This window comes from Meles meles, chromosome 13, assembly GCF_922984935.1.
Source record: "Meles meles chromosome 13, mMelMel3.1 paternal haplotype, whole genome shotgun sequence".
Classification (NCBI taxonomy): domain Eukaryota; kingdom Metazoa; phylum Chordata; class Mammalia; order Carnivora; family Mustelidae; genus Meles; species Meles meles.
The window spans coordinates 60,871,491-60,890,289 of record NC_060078.1 but is presented as its reverse complement, the minus strand read 5'-3'; the positions used below and the strand labels follow the sequence as shown (position 1 = coordinate 60,890,289).

At 39.6% G+C, this 18,799-nt stretch overlaps 1 protein-coding gene and 1 pseudogene across 5 annotated transcripts in view; one reads left to right on the top strand and one right to left on the bottom strand.

The window, feature by feature from the left end:
- ARMH3 (armadillo like helical domain containing 3) overlaps positions 1-18,799 on the top strand; it is a 182,846-nt gene that overhangs the window by 93,657 nt on the left and 70,390 nt on the right. For all 5 annotated transcript variants that reach the window (XM_046027652.1, XM_046027653.1, XM_046027654.1 and 2 more), the window contains exon 23: positions 6,631-6,706. In XM_046027652.1, the coding sequence (XP_045883608.1) occupies positions 6,631-6,706 (76 nt within the window). The remainder of the gene's footprint in view (positions 1-6,630; positions 6,707-18,799) is intronic.
- The window catches only part of LOC123955543, a 34,692-nt pseudogene continuing 31,800 nt past the window's right edge, over positions 15,908-18,799 (bottom strand).

The window sequence follows — 18,799 nt, the reverse complement described above, 5'->3', positions numbered from 1 at the left end:
CTAGCTTCTCCCCTGTACATCCCTGTGAAAGCCTGAAAGAAAAAGGAGAAAAGTCAACTTGAAACTCCTTCTGTGGGTGTTTCTCCAAGTTTTGACTCCCTTCTATAATATGTCTGCTTATGCTCAATTTTCGAGCCTCCAGGTAGTTACTATGATGTTTAAGGCATACAGAATGATGGTTTAATTTACGTATATAGCGAAGAGATTCAGCTCACATCCATCTTTTCAAATAGATACAGTAAAAGGAAAAAAGGAAGAAAGGAAAAAATTTTTTCTCCTCGTGATGAGAACTCTTAGGATTGAACTCTCTTTCATAGCTTTCCTGTATATTATACAGTGGTGTTAGCTAAATTCTCCTATTGTACATTACATCCCTTATTTTTTTTTTTAAGATTTTATTTGTTTATTTGTCAGAGAGAGAGAGAGAGTGCACACAAGCAGGCAGTGTGGCAGGCAGAGGCGGAGAGAGAAGCAGGCTCCTCGAGGAGCAAGGAGCCTGATGCGGGACACAATCCCAACCCTGGGATCATGACCTGAACTGAAGGCAGTGGCTTAACCGACTGAGCCACCCACGTGTCCCTATATCCCTTATTTATCTTCTTTATCCTGTAACTGGAAGTTTGCATCTTTTGACTACCTTCCTCCAGTTCCCCCTCTCCCTACCCTCTGTCTCTGGTAGCCACAAGACTGATCTTTTTTAATCTTTTTTTTATGGGTTTGGTTTTGTTTTGTTTTTAAGATTACACATATAAGTAGGATCGTACAGTATTTGTCTTTCTCTGTGTCACTTATTTCACTTAGGATAATGTCTTTAGGGGGCGCCTGGGTGGCTCAGTGGATTAAGCCGCTGTCTTCGGCTCAGGTCATGGTCTCAGGGTCCTGGGATCGAGCCCCGCATCAGACTCTCTGCTCCGCAGGGAGCCTGCTTCCTCCTCTCTCTCTGCCTGCCTCTCTGCCTACTTGTGATCTCTCTCTCTGTCAAATAAATAAATAAAATCTTTAAAAAAAAAAAAGGATAATGTCTTTAGGGTCCATCCATATTGTCACAAATAGTAGGGTTTCCTTGTGTTTTATAGCTGAATAATATTCCATTGTGTGTGTGTGTGTGTGTGTGTGTGTGTGTGTGTGTGTGTGTATACCACAACTTCTTTATGTATTCATCCATTGATAGCCACTTAGGTTGTTTTTATGTCTTGGCTATTATGAATGATACTGCTGTGAACGTGGGGTTGCACATATCTTTTCAAATTAGCGTTTTGGTCTTTGGATAAATACTCAGAAGTGGAATTGCTAGATCATATGGTAGTTTTTATTCTTAATTTTTAAAGTATCCCTCATACTGTTCTCCATGGTGGCTGTGTTTACATTCCTACCAACAGTGCATGAGGGTTCCCTTTTCTCCACATGCTGTCCTTGCCAATGCTTGTTATTTCTTTTCTTTTTTTTACTAGCCATTCTGACAGGTGAGGTGATATCTCATTGTGGTTTTGATTTGCTTTTCCCTGATGAGTCATGGTGTTGAGCATCTTTTCACATGTCTATTAGCTGTCTATACGTCTTCTTTGAAAAAAATGTCTTTTGAAGTCTTCTTCTCATTATTTAATTAGATTGTTTGTTTTTTTTGGTGTTGCGTTGTAGGAGTTCTTTATATATTTTGGATATTAACCCCTTAACAGATATATAATTTGCAAATGTTTTCTCCCATTCGGTAGGTTTGTTTTGTTGATGTTTTCCTTTGGTCTCTATGCAGAAGCTTTTTATTTTGATGTAATCCCAATTGTTTCTTTTTCCTTTTTCCCCTTTGCCTGAGGAGACAGATCCAAAAAAATATTGCTAAGATTGATGTCCAAGAGTCTACTGCCTGTATTTTCTTTTAGGAGTTTTATGGTTTCAAATTTTACATTTAGGTCTTCAATCCATTTTAAGTTTATTGTATATAGCATAAGGAAGTGGTCCAGTTTCTTTTTTTTACATATAGCTGTCCGGTTTTCCCAACACCATTTATTGAAGAGACTATCTCTTCTCCATTTTATATTCTTCACTCCTTTGCCATAGATGAATATATGTGAGTTTACTTCTGGATTCTCTACTCTGTTTCATTGATCTATGTATCTGTTTTTGTGCTACTGCCATGCTATTTTGATTATTGAGGACTTGTAGTATAATTTGAAATCTGGTGGCATGATACTTCCAGGTTTGTTCTTCTTTCTCAAGATTGCTTTGGCTATTCAGGGTCTTTGTGGTTCCATACAAATTTTATGATTATTTGCTCTATTTCTGAAAAATGCTAGTGGTATTTGTATAGGGATTGAACTGAATCTGTAGATTAAGATTATTAATTCTTCTAATCCATGATCATGACATATCTTTCCATCTATTTTTTTTAAGATTTTATTTATTTATTTGACAGAGATCACAAGTAGGCAGAGAGGCAGGCAGAGAGAGAGGGGGAAGTAGGCTCCCCACTGAGCAGAGTGCCTGATGCTCAATCCCAGGATCCTGAGATCATGACCTGAGTTGAAGGCAGAGGCTTTACCCACTGAGCCACCCAGGTGCCCCTCTTTCCATCTATTTATGTCATCTTCAATTTCTTTCACCAGTGTCTTATAGTTCTCAAAGTATAGGTCTTTCACCTCTTAAGTTAAATTTATTCCTAGGTATTTTATTGTTTTCGATACTATTGTAAATGGGATTGTTTTCTTAATTTCTCTTTCTGATCATTGGTTATTAGTGAATGGAAACACGGTGATTTCTGTGTATTAATTTTGTATCTTGCTACTTCACTGAATTCATTTCTTTTTTAAGATTTTATTTAATAGACAGCGTGCAGGTTTGGGGGAGGGGTAGAGGGAGAAGCAGATTCCCCACCAAGCGGGGAGCCCAATGTGGGGCTCCATCCCAGAACCCTGAGATCATGACCTGAGTTGAAGGCTGACACTTAACCAACTAAGCGACCCAGGCTCCCTTTACTGAATTCATTTATTAGTTCTAATTAGAAGTTTTTTGGTGGAGTCGTTAGTATTTCTATATATAGTTATATGCAAATAGTGACAACTTACTTCTTTCTTCCAAATTTGGATGCCTCTTCTGTATTTTTTAATATGCTTTTAATCTCACTAATCTTAATTCATTTTATCCAGTGTAGTGTGCATTTCAGGTTTTTTCTTCCCTAGAAGTTCTATTTGGACTTCTTTGTAATGTGTCCATTTCTTTCCTCATTGTATTTGTATTTTCCTCAATCTTCCTGAGAATATGGAGCATATTTACAGTACTTGTTTTAATGTCCTTTTTTGGTAATTCTGCTAATTTTCCTTCATGTTTAGATCTGTTTCTATTGACTGGTTTTTCTCTTGCCTATTTGGTCATATTTTTCTGCTTTGAATGCCTGGTAATTTTTAAATTAGATTTTGGACATTGTGATTTGAATATTGTGAGTACTCGATTTTGTTATTTTATATAATGTTAAACTTTGTTCTAGAATGTGGTTATGTTATTTGGAAATCAGCTTTATCCTTTCAGGTTTGCATTTAAGGGTTGTCAGGGGAGGTTGAGAGCAATCTTTAATGTAGGCTAATTTGGCCCTATTGTTAATGTCGTACCCTATCTGCAGACTTTGTCTGACAACCAGTGTATGAGTAAGTCTTTCTATACTTGCTGGGGGAAAAACAAATTATTTTACTTGTGGAGCCCTCTGTGAGCTTAACAATTTCTTTTCCTTTCTAATAGTTCTTTGTTTCCAGCTCTGAGTATTTTCCTCTTCGATCTATATATGCAGATCAGTATTCAAAAAAAGATGTAAGATGACCCTTCTGTAGACCTCCAGAGTTCTTTGTGAAACTCCTTCTGCAGTACTCTGCCCCACAAATTCTAGGTACCTTGGCCTCTCCAAGTGTTGATCTCTATGTCTTTGGCTTGGCAAGACTTCTATATTCTATATAGGTTCCTCCTCCTGCCCACATGCTAGAAACTTCTCCATGCAGTAAGCTGGGGTAATCGTAGGGCTCACTTTGTTTCTTTTTCTCCAGGGATCACAGTTGAGTATGCCTGTAGTTTAATGTCTAGTAGTTGTTGTTTCATCTGTTTTGTCCAGTCACTTAAGGTAGGAGGGTAAATTATGTTTTGTTCTTCTGTCTTGGCTAGAGGAGGAAGGCTCACTGAAACACTTTTGATGAAGGCACACATTTAATATTCTGATGACATTAGTTTGGTGCAGTGAAGTCCACTGAGTAGGAAGACTTCCAAAGGAGCTGCCCTGAACCATAAATGATACCATATTTTGAAGTGGGTTTTTTTTTTATTAAAAAGAAAGATAATTATAAATACTAAAGAAAAAGAAAAATCAAAATGGAAAAGATAAAAAAATTTATAATCTTTCTAGTGCTGTGATTGTTTTCATTGTTGTATATTAGCCTACACGTATGCATAGTTTTACATAGTTGTAATCATGTTATCCTTCTATTTTGTGTTTTTTAAAACATATGTCATAAAATATTCTTCTTTCTTTGTAATTTTCTTAAATCTTTCTCTGTCTTTTTTTGTACAGTGTGGGCTTAGTTTATTTAACCATTCTTTTCATGGAAATTATGGTTGTTTCCAGTTTTTACTATTACTTACGTTTCTTTTTAAAATGGCTGTGTACTATGTTATTTTTGTGAGCCATAATTTACTACATAAAAGATTACCTTAGCTTGAGGCTTTTAGGGCATTTTGAAATAATTTTGTGTTTAAATTTGGTAACAGAAAAGAGTGTAAAAGCCTATGGCATTTCTAAAGGAAATGCAGTGATGAGGTCATCTGGTTCTTGTTCACTAAGGAACGGAACTGACAGAATGTTACAGAGAAATAATCCATGGACAGAGTTAAATATCTCATTGAGCTAAGGAAAGGAAAATTCAACTCAATTCCATAAATGTTTTGGTCCCCACCCTCAGAAAATTTATGATCTTACGGAGGATCTAGTGAAACACATCTAAGGAGTTTCACAGTTGAGTTGGAAAAGATATGTCTGACCTGCTGAAACAATTGTGTTCATTACATGATTAAATTTGCACATACACTGGGTGAAACCAGATTTCAGACTGAGGAGCTTTAACTTGGAACTATACCAACTTTCCCTGCACTAAATCTTGTAAATTAGAAAGGCAGTGTTCTGATAATATGTTTTATTAAGGCTTTCCTACTCTCTTTCATAAAATTACATGAATTTATAAAAATGAGGTATTGCTAGAAGAGATGCAGAGCAGCCAGATGAGTTTCCTTTCCCTGTTACAGCCATAGGCCTTCCCTCAGATTTAGCTGCTGCTGTTTCTTTCCTGCCTGGAATACTGGTCGGGAGTAGGTAGTGATGGTTCTCAGGTATAAAGTTCCTAAGCAGATTGGTTACACGTTTCTTAATTTCTTAACATAATGTTGTTAGGCTCTACTTTTCCTTCCTTTGGGAAAGTCTCAGATATATTCATTCATTTGTTTGGGAGGCCATTTATTTAAGTACTAATAGCTAATATACGACATTTACTGTGTGCCAGGCACTGATCTAAGGGTTTATATATATTAATTTATTTCATTTTCATAAGAATCTTTTCATGTAAGTATTGCTGTTACTGTCGTAGTAAATGGCAGGTGCAGGAATTGGACTCTGACAGTTGGCTTCAGGGTTCATACTCATAACCATTTACTCTAAGTACATGCTCTAGAGTCATACCCTCAGGTTCAAATTCTGGCTAACTTACTTACAACTGTTTGGATGACTTAGATCAATTATTTGTCTCCTTTGAATCTGTTTCCTCATCTCTCTGCTATCTTTTATATAACCTAACTTTGTTCACTTCTTGGCACATAGTAAACTTGGCTCTTATTAAGTATTCCTTCATTAAAAACATAAACTTGGAGTGCCTGCCATTGCTTGCTCTCCCAAGGAGCAGTTGTGCTGGTTTGTCTCTTTTCTGAAATGGTATCAGTACTGTAATGTATGGTCCTGAAGCTCTTAGCTGACTGAGGTTGTTCTGTCTTTCCATCTTCTTTCCTTTTACTGGTGAGTGTGGAAAAGAGATAGAACTTGGTCAGAAAAGAGAAGACTATTCCTCTTGATTCATGTTGCCGGTCACACAATTAAGTTATAGTAGCTAAAGCAGGTTATTCCTTGACTGAAACACGATTGTCCTCTGTCTGAAAGATAATTTGCCCTGTTTGACCCAGCTAAAACCTTTAGGAGAAAGGTAAGTATGGAGAAGGAGGGGATACTTACTCAACCCGCCACTTCCACTAAATCAGCCATTAGAGCAATGATAAATGTGGCTGCCAGGTTAATCTTACCTTACCACCTCAATGTAGATTTTAAATGAATGTAAAAACTGAGCATGGAAACCTGTTAGTAGGGAGTAGATGGAGGGGAACCCAAGGCAGAGGAGTATTTTGATAGAAAGTGGAAAAAAAAGCTAGAGAAAAAAAATCCTGGTGAGGGTAGTTGAGAATAAGCCCTTATGTTTTTCTCTAAGATGAGGAAGTTTTAAATGGAATGTTGTTGTAGACTCTGGTTATTCTAATAAAGCTATTCTGAGATGTGTCTTTATTCCTCATTTTTGTGTTTTATACTGAGGGTCTAATAGATCTTTTTTCTTTTCTTCCTTATAGTCCTGAGGCTTTCTACCAATGCAGGCCAATGGAAAGAAGCAGCTAGCAAGGTGACCCATGCATTGGTTAATATCAGGTAAGGAATGAGAACTTACCTCTTTCAGCATTCCTTGGCTCATCCTGAGGTTTATTGTACCTTGCTGAGTGGAGTGTGTTGAACACCACTGCTATTTTAATAAGCCTTGATGTCTGTAGGAGTGGAAGAAATGTCGTACTTGATCAAGAAAAGCCGGAGTGCATGAGACTTTCATATTGTCATATTGAAATAGCTCACAGTGCTGTTCTGTGAATTTTCGTACCAAGACATGGTTGCAAGCCCTTTTCAGGCATCTTTGTTGCCAAAGTGTTTTCTGTGTATAGGCCATCTGAAAGCTTTTCTCTGAAATTTTTTTTTCTGCCATTCTCTGTGAGTTCAGGGAATGATTCATGGGGATCTGGAACTTTGACGTTTTGCTTTACATGGCTCTTTCTATTTGTGGTAAACAGAGGCAAATGGAGCTCATGGGGCTAATTTATTTTAGGTTCCTTATGAAACAGCAAAGCAATTACGGAGTGCTATATGTATTGGATAAAATTAAGTCAGACATGGAGTTTGGCTTAGGGTCTTGAGGAAATACCACACACCCACAGGAGTGAGCTGTTCGTAAATGGAGAAAATGTGCTTTCAGTATCATGAAATACCAAGCTGGCTTTCCTTACATTCCTCGTTCCCTTTATGCCTATCATTTCCCATTTTCTCAGCACTTATTAAATTGTTCTTGCAAACAATTGAAAAATTAACACTTGAGTAGAAGAGGCAAACCCAACAGATGGGGAAACTTGATTTAGCTCCAGATATAAGCCTTGCCAGACATTCCCAGCGATGGTAATGCACATCTACAACTTGGTATAGATTCTGATGTGTGACCCGTCTGGGATTTAGTGTTTATTTACATATCTTTCTTTCCTTTTCCTTTCTTTTTTATGTATTTTTTATTTCTCTCTCTCTCTTTTTTTTTTTTTCGGGGAAGTAAAATGTCCTGTAGTGATTTACAGTGGCATTTGGCACATCTGGGAACAAAAGGAGAAGTGTGAAATGTGTATGTTGGGAGAGCTGGAATGAGAGGGCCTAGGGGTGAGATGTGCTAACAAGACCGCACTGAAGGTTAATCTGCCTTACCTGACCCCAGAGACATTTTGCTGCAAACATAGCTTTATAAATCTCATAAATGCATATCTGTACCTAGCAAATAAACCAGATACTGTAGTAAGGCCTTATGATAAATGTGATTTTCTATAAAAATCAGGGATTACAAACTGCCTTCTCCCAAATATCCCTTTGTGACCCAAGGGCCGTATGACAAATGTGGGTGTTTGAAAGAAGCTCCAGATTCTGGGCTAGAGTTTGAAGTTCATATGGGTATAATTTATGTTGTGTTTATTTATTCATGTATTTACTTAGGCTTTCCAGGCAGCTCCTTTTCATCTGGGACCTGTTTCCTTGATCACATTCCTTTATGCTTGCTTTATCTCTTACTTTGTTGCTTTCCCTTTCGGTGGCTTCTGACTTGGCTGCTGTCCTTATTCTTCCCAAGGGCCGTCAAACAGTAGATTTAAGCTTTTGGCCTGTGCTTTTTGTGAATAGCCCGGAAAGGACTGGGCTGAATTTTGAGTGGATGCTATAACTATGCCCTCTTTCTTCTCTTTGCAAGCCTCCATCAGGCCTCTACCTTCATTTTCTTTTTTTTTTTTTTTTTTTTAAAGATTTTATTTATTTATTTGACAGAGAGAGATCACAAGTAGGCAGAGAGGCAGGCAGAGAGAGAGGAGGAAGCAGGCTCCCTGCGGAGCAGAGAGCCCGATGCGGGGCCCGATCCCAGGACCCTGAGATCACGACCCGAGCCGAAGGCAGCGGCTCAATCCACTGAGCCACCCAGGCGCCCCTTCATTTTCATTCCTCACATTTCTTTGATGAACTTGCTGCAGGGAATAATTAGCTCATCTTCACTGTCATTAATGAATTAGACTTGGAGTGTATGTCAAAAGTATCAAAGGGCGCCTGCCTGGGTGGCTGAGTTCGTTAAGTAACTTCCTTCGGCTCAGGTCATGATCCTGGAGTTCCGGGATTGAGTCCCACATCGGGCTCCCAGCTCCACAGGGAGTCTGCTTCTTCCTCTGACCTTCTCCCCTCTCATGCTCTCTCTCATTCTCTCTCTCTCAAATAAATAAAATATTTTTTTTAAAAAATGTATCAAAGATCCAGTTTTCTCAAGAGATTACAGGAGGGGTGCCTGGGTGGCTCAGTGGGTTAAGCCTCTACCTTCGGCTCAGGTCATGATCTCAGGGTCCTGGGATGGAGCCCCGCATCGGGCTCTCTGCTCAGCAGGGAGCCTGCTTTCCCCTCTCTCTCTGCCTGCCTCTCTGCCTACTTGGTAGAGGCCTCTCTCTCTTTCTCTTTCTTTCTTCCTTCCTTCCTTCCTTGCTTTCTTCCTTCTTTCTTTTTTTTTTTTTTTAAGATTTTACTATTTATTTGACAGAGAGAGACAAAGCGAGAGAGGGAACACAAGCAGGGGGTAGCGGGAGAGGGAGAAGCAGGCTTCCCTCCGAGCAGGGAGCCCACTGTGGAGCTTGATCCCAGGACCCTGGGATCATGTCCTGAGCCGAAGGCAGACACTTAATGACTGAGTCACCCAGGTGCCCCCTTTTTTTCCTTTCTGACACTTATTTTCCCTTAATAAGTGCTAAGTTTTGTGCTCTTTTATATAGCATCTTCTTCAATATTCAGACTCCATAGAGTGTATCGTAAGCTTTAAAAAAAAATACTTTTGGGGCGCCTGGGTGGCTCAGTGGGTTGAGCCGCTGCCTTCGGCTCGGGTCATGATCTCAGGGTCCTGGGATCGAGTCCCGCATCGGGCTCTCTGCTCGGCGGAGAGCCTGCTTCCCTTCCTCTCTCTCTGCCTGCCTCTCTTGTGATTTCTCTCTGTCAAATAAATAAAATCTTAAAAAAAAAAAAATACTTTTTACCAATGAGGAAACAGAGTCTTAAAGATATTGTGAATTGCAGGAACTCCCACAGTTGTTGTCTGGCAAACCATAACACATACCCTCCCCAGTGTCTGTTTTTAAGTAATCTCTGCACTCAACTTGGGGCTCAAACTCCCAATCCTAAAATCAAGAGCCACATGCTCCACTGACTAATCCAGCCAGACACCTGGACTGAGCCAGCCCAGGACCCCAGGGCTCCTTCTTCTGTATCATAATGGCTCCCATTGAGTTGCATCAAAGGCTGCCATGGAGGTAAACAGAATACTCAGCATGATGTACTGAAAGGAGCATGGAAATTTTAGTTAGAGAAGCTGGATTTAAAATTTTTGTCTGGGGGCGCCTGGGTGGCTCAGTGGGTTAAAGCCTCTGCCTTTGGCTTGGGTCATGATCCCAGGGTCCTGGGATCGAGCCCCGCATCAGGCTCTCTGCTCAGTGGGGAGCCTGCTTCCCACTCTCTGCCTGCCTCTGCCTACTTGCAATCTCTCTCTGTCAAATAAATAAATAAAATCTTTAAAAAAATTTTTTTGTCTCTACCACTTAATGTGTGACCTTGAGCAAGTTATTTAGCTTCTGTGGACCTCTTTCCACTATCTATAAAATAAAGATCATGATGATTATCAATTCCTTCATAGGGAAATAGTTGTGAGAATTATTTAACATATGTGACGGGACTCAGTTAACTATAAAATACTGGCCTGAAGCATAATGTATTTAAGAGTCATCCCTGTTGTAGTATGGGTCAGAATATCCTTCCTTTTAAAGGCTGATTAATATCCCCTTGTATGTATATGCCATGTTTTTTTTAATCCATTCTTCCATTGATGAATTCCCAAGAGGGTTGCTACCACCTTTTGTGTTTTAGTTATTTGTACATGGGTATACAAATATCTGTCCGGTCCCTGCTTTCGTTTCTCTTGGGCATATGCCTACAAGTGGAATTGGTGCATCATATGATAATTCTGTTTAGTTTTTTGAATGATTGCCATACTGTATTTAGGATTAGCATTTTGAGCCTTCCTTAGAATGTTTCCTGAGTATGTCTTCATTTGTCCCTTCTATGAAAGTTAAGAAGTTATCCTTAACCTTGAAAGATGTTTTGCTTTAGGTAAATTTCGATGCTTTGAACGAGGGTGGTACAGGGAGTTTCTTTTCTCAGAGTTAGTATTCTCTTAGTGAGGGTGAAAATGTGGTATGCCCAAGTCTGCATTCCACTCCAGCAGTAATGAGTGCTGCCTTATGCTCCTTCAGTTTTTTCTAAGAGCTTGTGTTGTGCATCCATGACGCTATTAACTTTGGGTGGTTTAGAAAACAAGAATCTGTCAGAAAATTGGACCCATGGGTCTCTCAGGGATACTATGGGATGTTTAACTATTGGCCACCACGCTTATTAATAAGGATAAAGTATACAAAGACTTAGAAGTAAAACTGTGATAGTGTGCAACACTTCCTTCTGTTGTTATTGAGATTATCGGTGGTGATTTCACAGCTGGAAAAGATTCTAAGGCAGAGTGAATGAACTCTTACCCACCTCTCCTATAGTATGTTCTTTGAAAACCCTGGAAAATGTTTGGGTTGCATGTGAAATTATCAGACATCTAACAGCTGAGAGGGCCTCAAGCTGGTTTGGTGGTTGATGACAGCTACAAGTTAAGTCTTTGGGATCTTCTGGGATGCAGTATATCTAATGGCAACCCTAACATAGTATCTTACCAGCAGGTGAAAGGCAGCAGAAAGGCTGCAGACTTTAATATTCTTTGGAGTTTAGATTGTGACAGTGAAAATTCAAAGTACTTCCACATGCTTGGAGGCCTAATTTTGCTCAAGTGTCAGTCTGTTTGCTTTTCACTTGTCTTTCGTGGCTTAGTCATGCCTGTTCTTTAATTGTCAGAGTTATTTGTGTTTAAACAATTTGTCTCTCTCTTCCTGTTTGATCCTTCAGAGAGATTCTTAAAATGCAGCTGCTTAGAAGCTGCTGTTTTTTTAAATTGAAGTATAGTTGACATACAGTGTTCTATCAGTTTCAGGTGCACAGCCTAGCAACTCAACAATTCTATCCATAGTGCAGTGCTCACCATGATAAGTGTCGTTACCATCTCTCACCATACATAGTTATTTCAGTATTATTGATTATATTCCCTATGCTGTACTTTCCGTCTTTGCTTTTATTTTGTAACTGAACTTTGTACCCCTTAATCTGCTTCACCTATAACATCCATCCCCCTACCCACACCCACCTGGCAACCACCAATTTGTTCTCTGTATTTATGAGTCTGTTTTTGTTTGTTTGCTTACTTATTCTGGTTTTTAGATTTCATATGTAAGTGAAATCATATAGTATTTGTCTGATTTATTTCACTTAGCATAATACCCTCTAAGTTCATCTATGTTGTTGTCAGTGGCAAGATCTCAGTCTTTTTTAATGGCTGAATAATATTCCATTGTATGTGAATATATATGTATATATACCACAAATTTATCCATTTATCTCTTGATGGATACTTGGGTTGCCTCCATATCTTGGCCAATGTAAATAATACTGCAGTAAACATAGGGGCATGAATGTTTTTCCAAATTAGTGTTTTTGAGAAACTACTTATTTTTAAGTAGCCTTCATGCCTAAGGTGGGGCTTGAACTCACGACCCTGAGATAAATGTACTGAGCTAGCCAGGTGCCCCAAAACTGCTATTTTTATCGAAATATCTGATGTCATTAATGTACAGGGCCCTGTGTTTGTTCCTTCCCATAGGTGAGTTGTTCCTTTGTTTTGCCACAAGAAAAATAAAACATTACTTTAAAATTCTACTTTGTATAATTGTTACTTCAGCTGCCTTCACAGATCAGCTGGTCCCGTAAGGGCCTATTTAGCCAGAGCAGCTCCTTCCCGTTGAACAGTAATTTTGTTGTTTATGCAGTAAAACTTAAACTGACCCTGCCCCACCCGCCTCAGGGAATTTACTTAAAAGCAAGTCGGAGAAACCAGTCCTAGGTAACAAAGCCCAAATACAAGGGCGGGTCAGGTCGGAGACATCCAGTCAGTGGAGCGGGCATACTGCCTCCCTAGCTACCAAGGAGTGTGGGTCCCGCCTTTTGGGTGCCAATTCAGACCAAGGTGATAGGGTAGTTCAAATATCGACTAGGGTAAATTGTAATTCAATTGGCTGCCCGTGTGTGACCTAGCATGACTGTGCAGCTTTCTCTGTGTTACAGTCTCATTGGCCACCTCCGTGTGGCCAGGCCCAACCACATGGCCTTTTTTCTATAAAAGTTAGTCTGTAAGGCAGGAAGGAGTCATCCGCGACTTGTCGGCTTGACGGTCGGTTTGATTCTCCATGCTTGGCGCGAAATAAAGCTTTGCTTGACCTTTGCTTTGTATCAGTCTCGCCCCTTTGATCAGGGACCTATCATTGGGGGACTTTCAGTCCACAAAGGAAAAATACTCTGAGGGGGCAAACTTAGGACTGGAAGGGAAAGCATTTGGGAAGTTTTGCTTGGAGACTTCTATGCTAAATATTTCCTGCCACCACTTAGCAGGTTACCCTAGCGAGATCCTGTACTTTAGGAAGATGTCTGCTGACCTAATTAGTCAAAAGAGAAAAAGAAAAATGTTAGACTAAAATCTGACCTTCTTCTAACCAAACAACTTTCAAGGTAAGTAATTTGAAGCCCTTAATGAATCTACTGAAGTTAACATCTTAATGCTTTTCACTTAATTAGCATTTTATTAGCACCAAGTTCACAATCCTATTCTCTGGTTGCTCACAGAAATAGTGGCTGAATCACTGCAAATAGGTTTTTCCTGATCTGTAATTTTCTTAAGGTGGATAAAGTTTTAACTCTGTGATTAATATATTAAATTTTTCCTGTCTTAGGAGTGCACTAAAGTTTAGTTTTTCTTTGGCAATGACTTTTTATCCATTTGGCCTCCAAGGGTTGACAAGAGTGACTTTTTAGATATTGCTGTGGTTAGTGACAAGCTTGGGGTTTGGAATGAGGTTTTAGTGCGTTTCTTTGTTAAGTGTCTTAATTGATCACCTTGTAAGTTTGCCTCTTGTCCCTCTGTTTGCTCCACGATCTCTTTGTTTCAGTGCTCAAGTAGTCCTCCCCCACTTCCTGCTTATGTGCTTATGTAGCTGTTTTCCTTCATCCTAAAAAATATTCCCTCAAAAAAAAGGAGGGGGAGGAGGAGGAGGAGGAAAGCTTTAAATGTACACTCTGCTAGGGAGGCTGGGGAACAAGAATAGCTCTCAGCAGCCTCTGATAGGGGAGTTCATTGAGCATAGCACCCTTTGGAGCAGGCTGCATATAGAATTCTGAATGTCATGGAGAAAAAGCCCTCAGGCAGTAATCAGGGAGCGCACATTCACTGTTGATGGTTGCAATTAGGGTTGGAAAGGGGATGTGAGGTCTCAGCTAGACAGAGTCCGTCCAAATCCTCTTGCCCATGAACCTGTTTAGGCTACAGAATTTGCCTTTGAGTCACAGTTCTTTTATCAGAATGGATACTGGTGAGTTGAGAGGAGGAACAGTTTGACACCAGGCACTTTAGCTGAAGGATGCAATGTAGTATAGTGGAAAGTAAATATGGACCAAAGCAGTCAAATGACAGGAGCAGAGGCATTGGGCTGATGACTCTTGAATAGCAAAAGTACATGAAAATAAGCTTCCAAACCAGTTGTCTGCTCAAAAGTGGCAGACAGGCAGGCTCAGATTATCCCCTGGGTTAGAATTTATCAGTAATGACCTTTCTTCTGTTAAGCAGACCCTGCTGATCTCCTATTACAGAGAATAAAAAGCATTATGCAGATTAAAACAATGCACCAAAATGAGGCTGGTATAATATTGTTTCCCCAGTGATGGACCCTTGCATTGCTTCCACTTTTTGGCTATTATAAACAATGCTTCTATGAACACGGGTGTACAAATCTTTGAGAACCTGCTTTTTCTTTTTTTGGGTATATATTCAGAAGTGGAATTGCTGAATCATATGGTCATTTTATTTTTAATTTTGGAGGGAAATCACCATACCCTTTCCTATATCAGCTGCACCATTTTGCATTCCCACCAGTGTTGTTCAAGGATTCCAGTTTCTCATACCCTGGCTGATACTCGTTATTTTCAATTTTTGGTAATAGCTATCCTAATGGGTATGAAGTGGTATTGAATTGCAGTTTTGACTTGCATTTCCATAATGACTAGTGGTATTGGTTATCTTTTTCATGTGTTTATTGGTTATTTGTCTATCTTCCTTGGAAAAATGTCTATTCGTATCCTTTGCCCGTTCTTAAATTGAGTTGTTTGGCTGTTTTGTTGTTGAGTTCTAAGGATTTTTATATATTCTGGATTCCAGTCTCTTATGAAATACATGGTTTGCAGATTTTTTTTTTGTAGATTCCCTTTCATTCTGTTGATTGTGTCCTTTGATTCATAAAAGTTTTTAATTTTAATGAAGTCCAGCTTATCTGTTTTTTTCTTTTGTTGACCATGCTTTTGGTGTCATATCCAAGCAATCATTGCCAATTCAAGTCCTGCAGCTTTCTCATGTTTCCTTTGAAGAGTTTTATAGTTTTAGCGCTTACATTTAGGTCTTTGATACATTTTAAGGAAAGTTTTATATATGGTGTAAGGTAAAGCTCCAAATTCACTTTTCTGCATGTGTCTATCCCAGCACCCACTCTGCTTTTTTGAGTTAACCACAGTTCTGATTTGTTAATTGAAATCAGGCTGAATTAACTGTTGAGTATAGAATTTGAGACTCCACATTTTTTCTGTATGTCCCTGTTCAGTTTTGTTTTTTAGGTTTGTTCATTGCTCTGCTTATTTAAGATATGGCACAACATAGTGGTCAAGAGCAGGGACTCTATATAGAGTTCGGTTCTCTGAATTTGAGTCTAAGCTCTACCACTTACTTTGGATACATTTTTAAACCACTCTTTGCTTTGAGTTTCCTCATGGAACATGGGTCATCGCTGCGATGATTAAATGACAATATATGTAAAGCACTTGGAATAGTACCTGACATACAGTCAATACCTAGCACAGTCAGCATAGCACATTATGTAAGTGTTCATTATTACCATCTTTTTAAAAAAGAATTGTTATTACTTTGCAAGTCTGGAGGTCTTACCAGCCTTGGTTCTGATGATCTGCATGGGACTTCATTCTAGAAAGCAACTCACTTCCATATCCAGCTTTATTCAGTTCCCTTGGCTCTAGGTGGACCTAGAAGGGACCAGAGATACAGAATGATATTATTTACAACCTGACATCAGAGGCAACTTCCAGTTTGCTGCTACTGCTGTTGGTTTGTTTTCTTTCAGGATCAAGGTGGGTACTTTCCTATAAAATCTTATTTTTAATTCCTTCTCTGGCAGTTCTTCCTGGATTCTTAGCTTTGTGTAATTATACCTACAAAGGAACCAACATCCCAAAGTCACCAAGATAAATCCTCCTACTCCAACATCACATGATCTTCTCAATGTCCAGGACCAGCCACAGCAGACCCTAATGAGCCATACAGTATTGAATCCTGTGCACAGGGAATGTTTTTGGCATACAAAATTCCCAGGAGTTTAAAGGGCTTCCCCTTGGTTGGTTTGCCATATGCTCCAATGAGGCGGCCGTGGGCTCCAGTGCCCAGTTTTTATTGTTGAATTATCTCTGCCTTCATTTCTGTCATGACATATCTTTTTTTCATTCCTTTACTTTTGACCTGCTTGTACTTTTAACCCACTGAGCCACCCAGGCGCCCTCTGCTTGTACTTTTGAATCTAAAATGTTTCTTTGGTGGATGGCATATGGTTGGATCTTGGTTACTCTTTCTAGTCTGTTAATCTCCGCCTTTTGATTGGGTTATTTATTGCATTCACATTTAATGTTGTTATTGATATAACTGGACTTATGTCTGCCATTTCACTTCAGTTTGTTATGTGTCTCCTGTTTTTTGTGTTCCTCTGTACCTTATTAACTGCTTTCTTTTACATTAAATGGATATTTTCCAATGTAGCACTTTGATTTCTTTAATGATTTTTTTCACCGTTTTTTTAATTGTTTCATTAGAGGTTGCTGTAGGGTCTACCATATATATCTTATTAGAATTAGAAATTGTTTAGATTTGGGGCACCTGGGGGACTCAGTGGGTTAAAGCCTCTGTCTTCGGCTCAGATCATGATCCCGGGGTCCTGGGATCGAGCCCCACATCCAGCTCTCTGCTCAGCAGGGAGCCTGCTTCCTCTTCTCTCTCTCTCTGCCTGCTTGTGATCTCTATCTGTTAAATAAATAAATAAAATCTTTTAAAAAACTCATAAAAAAAAGAAATTGTTTAGATTTATACTAAATTCCAGTGAGATACAGAAATATTACTCTTATGTAGCTCTATCTAAACATACACATGCAACACTCACTATAGTAAACTTTATTTGCCAAAAAGCACACTAAAAAGGAGAATTTCATGTATTTCCTGAGAAGGTAAGGATGCATTAGAAACAGGATCCTAATTCTGTCCACTTTATCATCTCTGGAGCTAAGGCTAGGTGAGAGTAGGGGAAAAGGCTGTATTTAGAGTTTAGATACATTTTGTTTGTGAGAGATTTTCTCACATGTAGGTGTTAAACACAGCATTCTAGATCCTGCTCCATTCTTTGGTGAGCTACTAGCCAATAAATCAAAATGTATAGAGAGCTCACTGGCTCTTGATGCTTCCATGTTGAACTTTTTTTTTTTTTTTAAGATTTTTATTTATTTATGTGACAGAGATTACAAGTAGGCAGAGAGACAGGCAGAGAGGGGAGGAGGGGAAGCAGGCTCCCTGCCAAGCAGAGAGCCCGATGCGGGGCTCCATCCCAGGACCCTGGGATCATGACCTGAGCCGAAGGCAGAGGCTTAACCCACTGAGCCACCCAGGCGCCCCCCATGTTGAACTTTTTAGCAAAGAGAGAGTATGGTGCAAAAGTAGCAGCACTAATTGGTAAACACTTGTTTTGGAGGTATAGAGCTTTGAGAGAAGGACACAGTACTTTGATATGGAATGGATTAAGGAGTTGTTAGGTATGTGCAGTTATGTCTGGAGTCAGCGTTGGTTTGTGCAAAATATTCTTGTCCTGTGCCCCGTCTTTTGCATCTCATTTTCTCCCAGCAATGTAGGGTTTGCTGACTGTGGCCTATTTTTGTTGGCTTAGATAAGGGACTGTTTCTGGAGTGTGACTCCTAGGAGAAAAGAAGTCAGCCTTGAGCTCAGCCGGTTATCCTGAATCAAGCTATTGGGCTGTAAAATAGAAGTACCTGTTTAGTGGGTTCCAGGTGCATGCTCTGAGAGTGTCAGTTGAGGCCTCCCAGGTGTGGGCCCTCACCTTTTGTAAAGGCTAGGGTTTTATAGGATTGTAGTAGCCAGCTGGAGAAAAATTTTAATGGTTAGTTGGAAGAGATCTTATATATGTATCTGGTGACCTTTGAATGTTGTTTTAGAAAAAACGATCAGTCTTTTTACTTGTTAATTACATTGATATTTTTCTCTTTCTTAAGGAATTATGTCAAGTACTTACTTGACCATTTTGGAAGTGGTTTGGAGGGACTGTATTCATGACTGAGCCAGTGATACTAGCTAGAATAGCTGCTTCTTGTGACTAGAGGTAATTAAGAGTCCTGGGCCATGGGGCGGCTGGGTGGCACAGTGAATTAAGCCTCTGCCTTTGGCTCAGGCTGCATTGGGCTCTCTGCTTAGCGGGGAGCCTGCTCCCCCCACCCCCGCCCCTGCCTGCCTCTCTACCTACTTGTGATCTCTTGTCAAATAAATGGATAAAATCTTTAAAAAAAGAAAAAGAAAAGAGTCCTGAGGTAGGTTGTAAGGGCTTGATTCTGAGCAGACAGTTGCAGATGAAATTGCTGAGAGCACTGGAGAAGAAATGTGTGATTGTCAGTTTCCTCCAGAATGTTCTTGGCCCTTTGTGTGTCAGTGAATGATCCCCAGATTCTCTCCTTTTTAGGTTCCAGTCTGACAACATTCTTTGCACTCATTCTGTTTCTCATTCTCTGCATTCATTCTGTTTCTCATTCTGCTGTATCTACACAGCAAAGGCCTTTAGTTGCAGCTGTCCCACTAATAGTTAATTGGCTCTCATACCTATAAATTTGTTGTGTGGTAAATTAGGT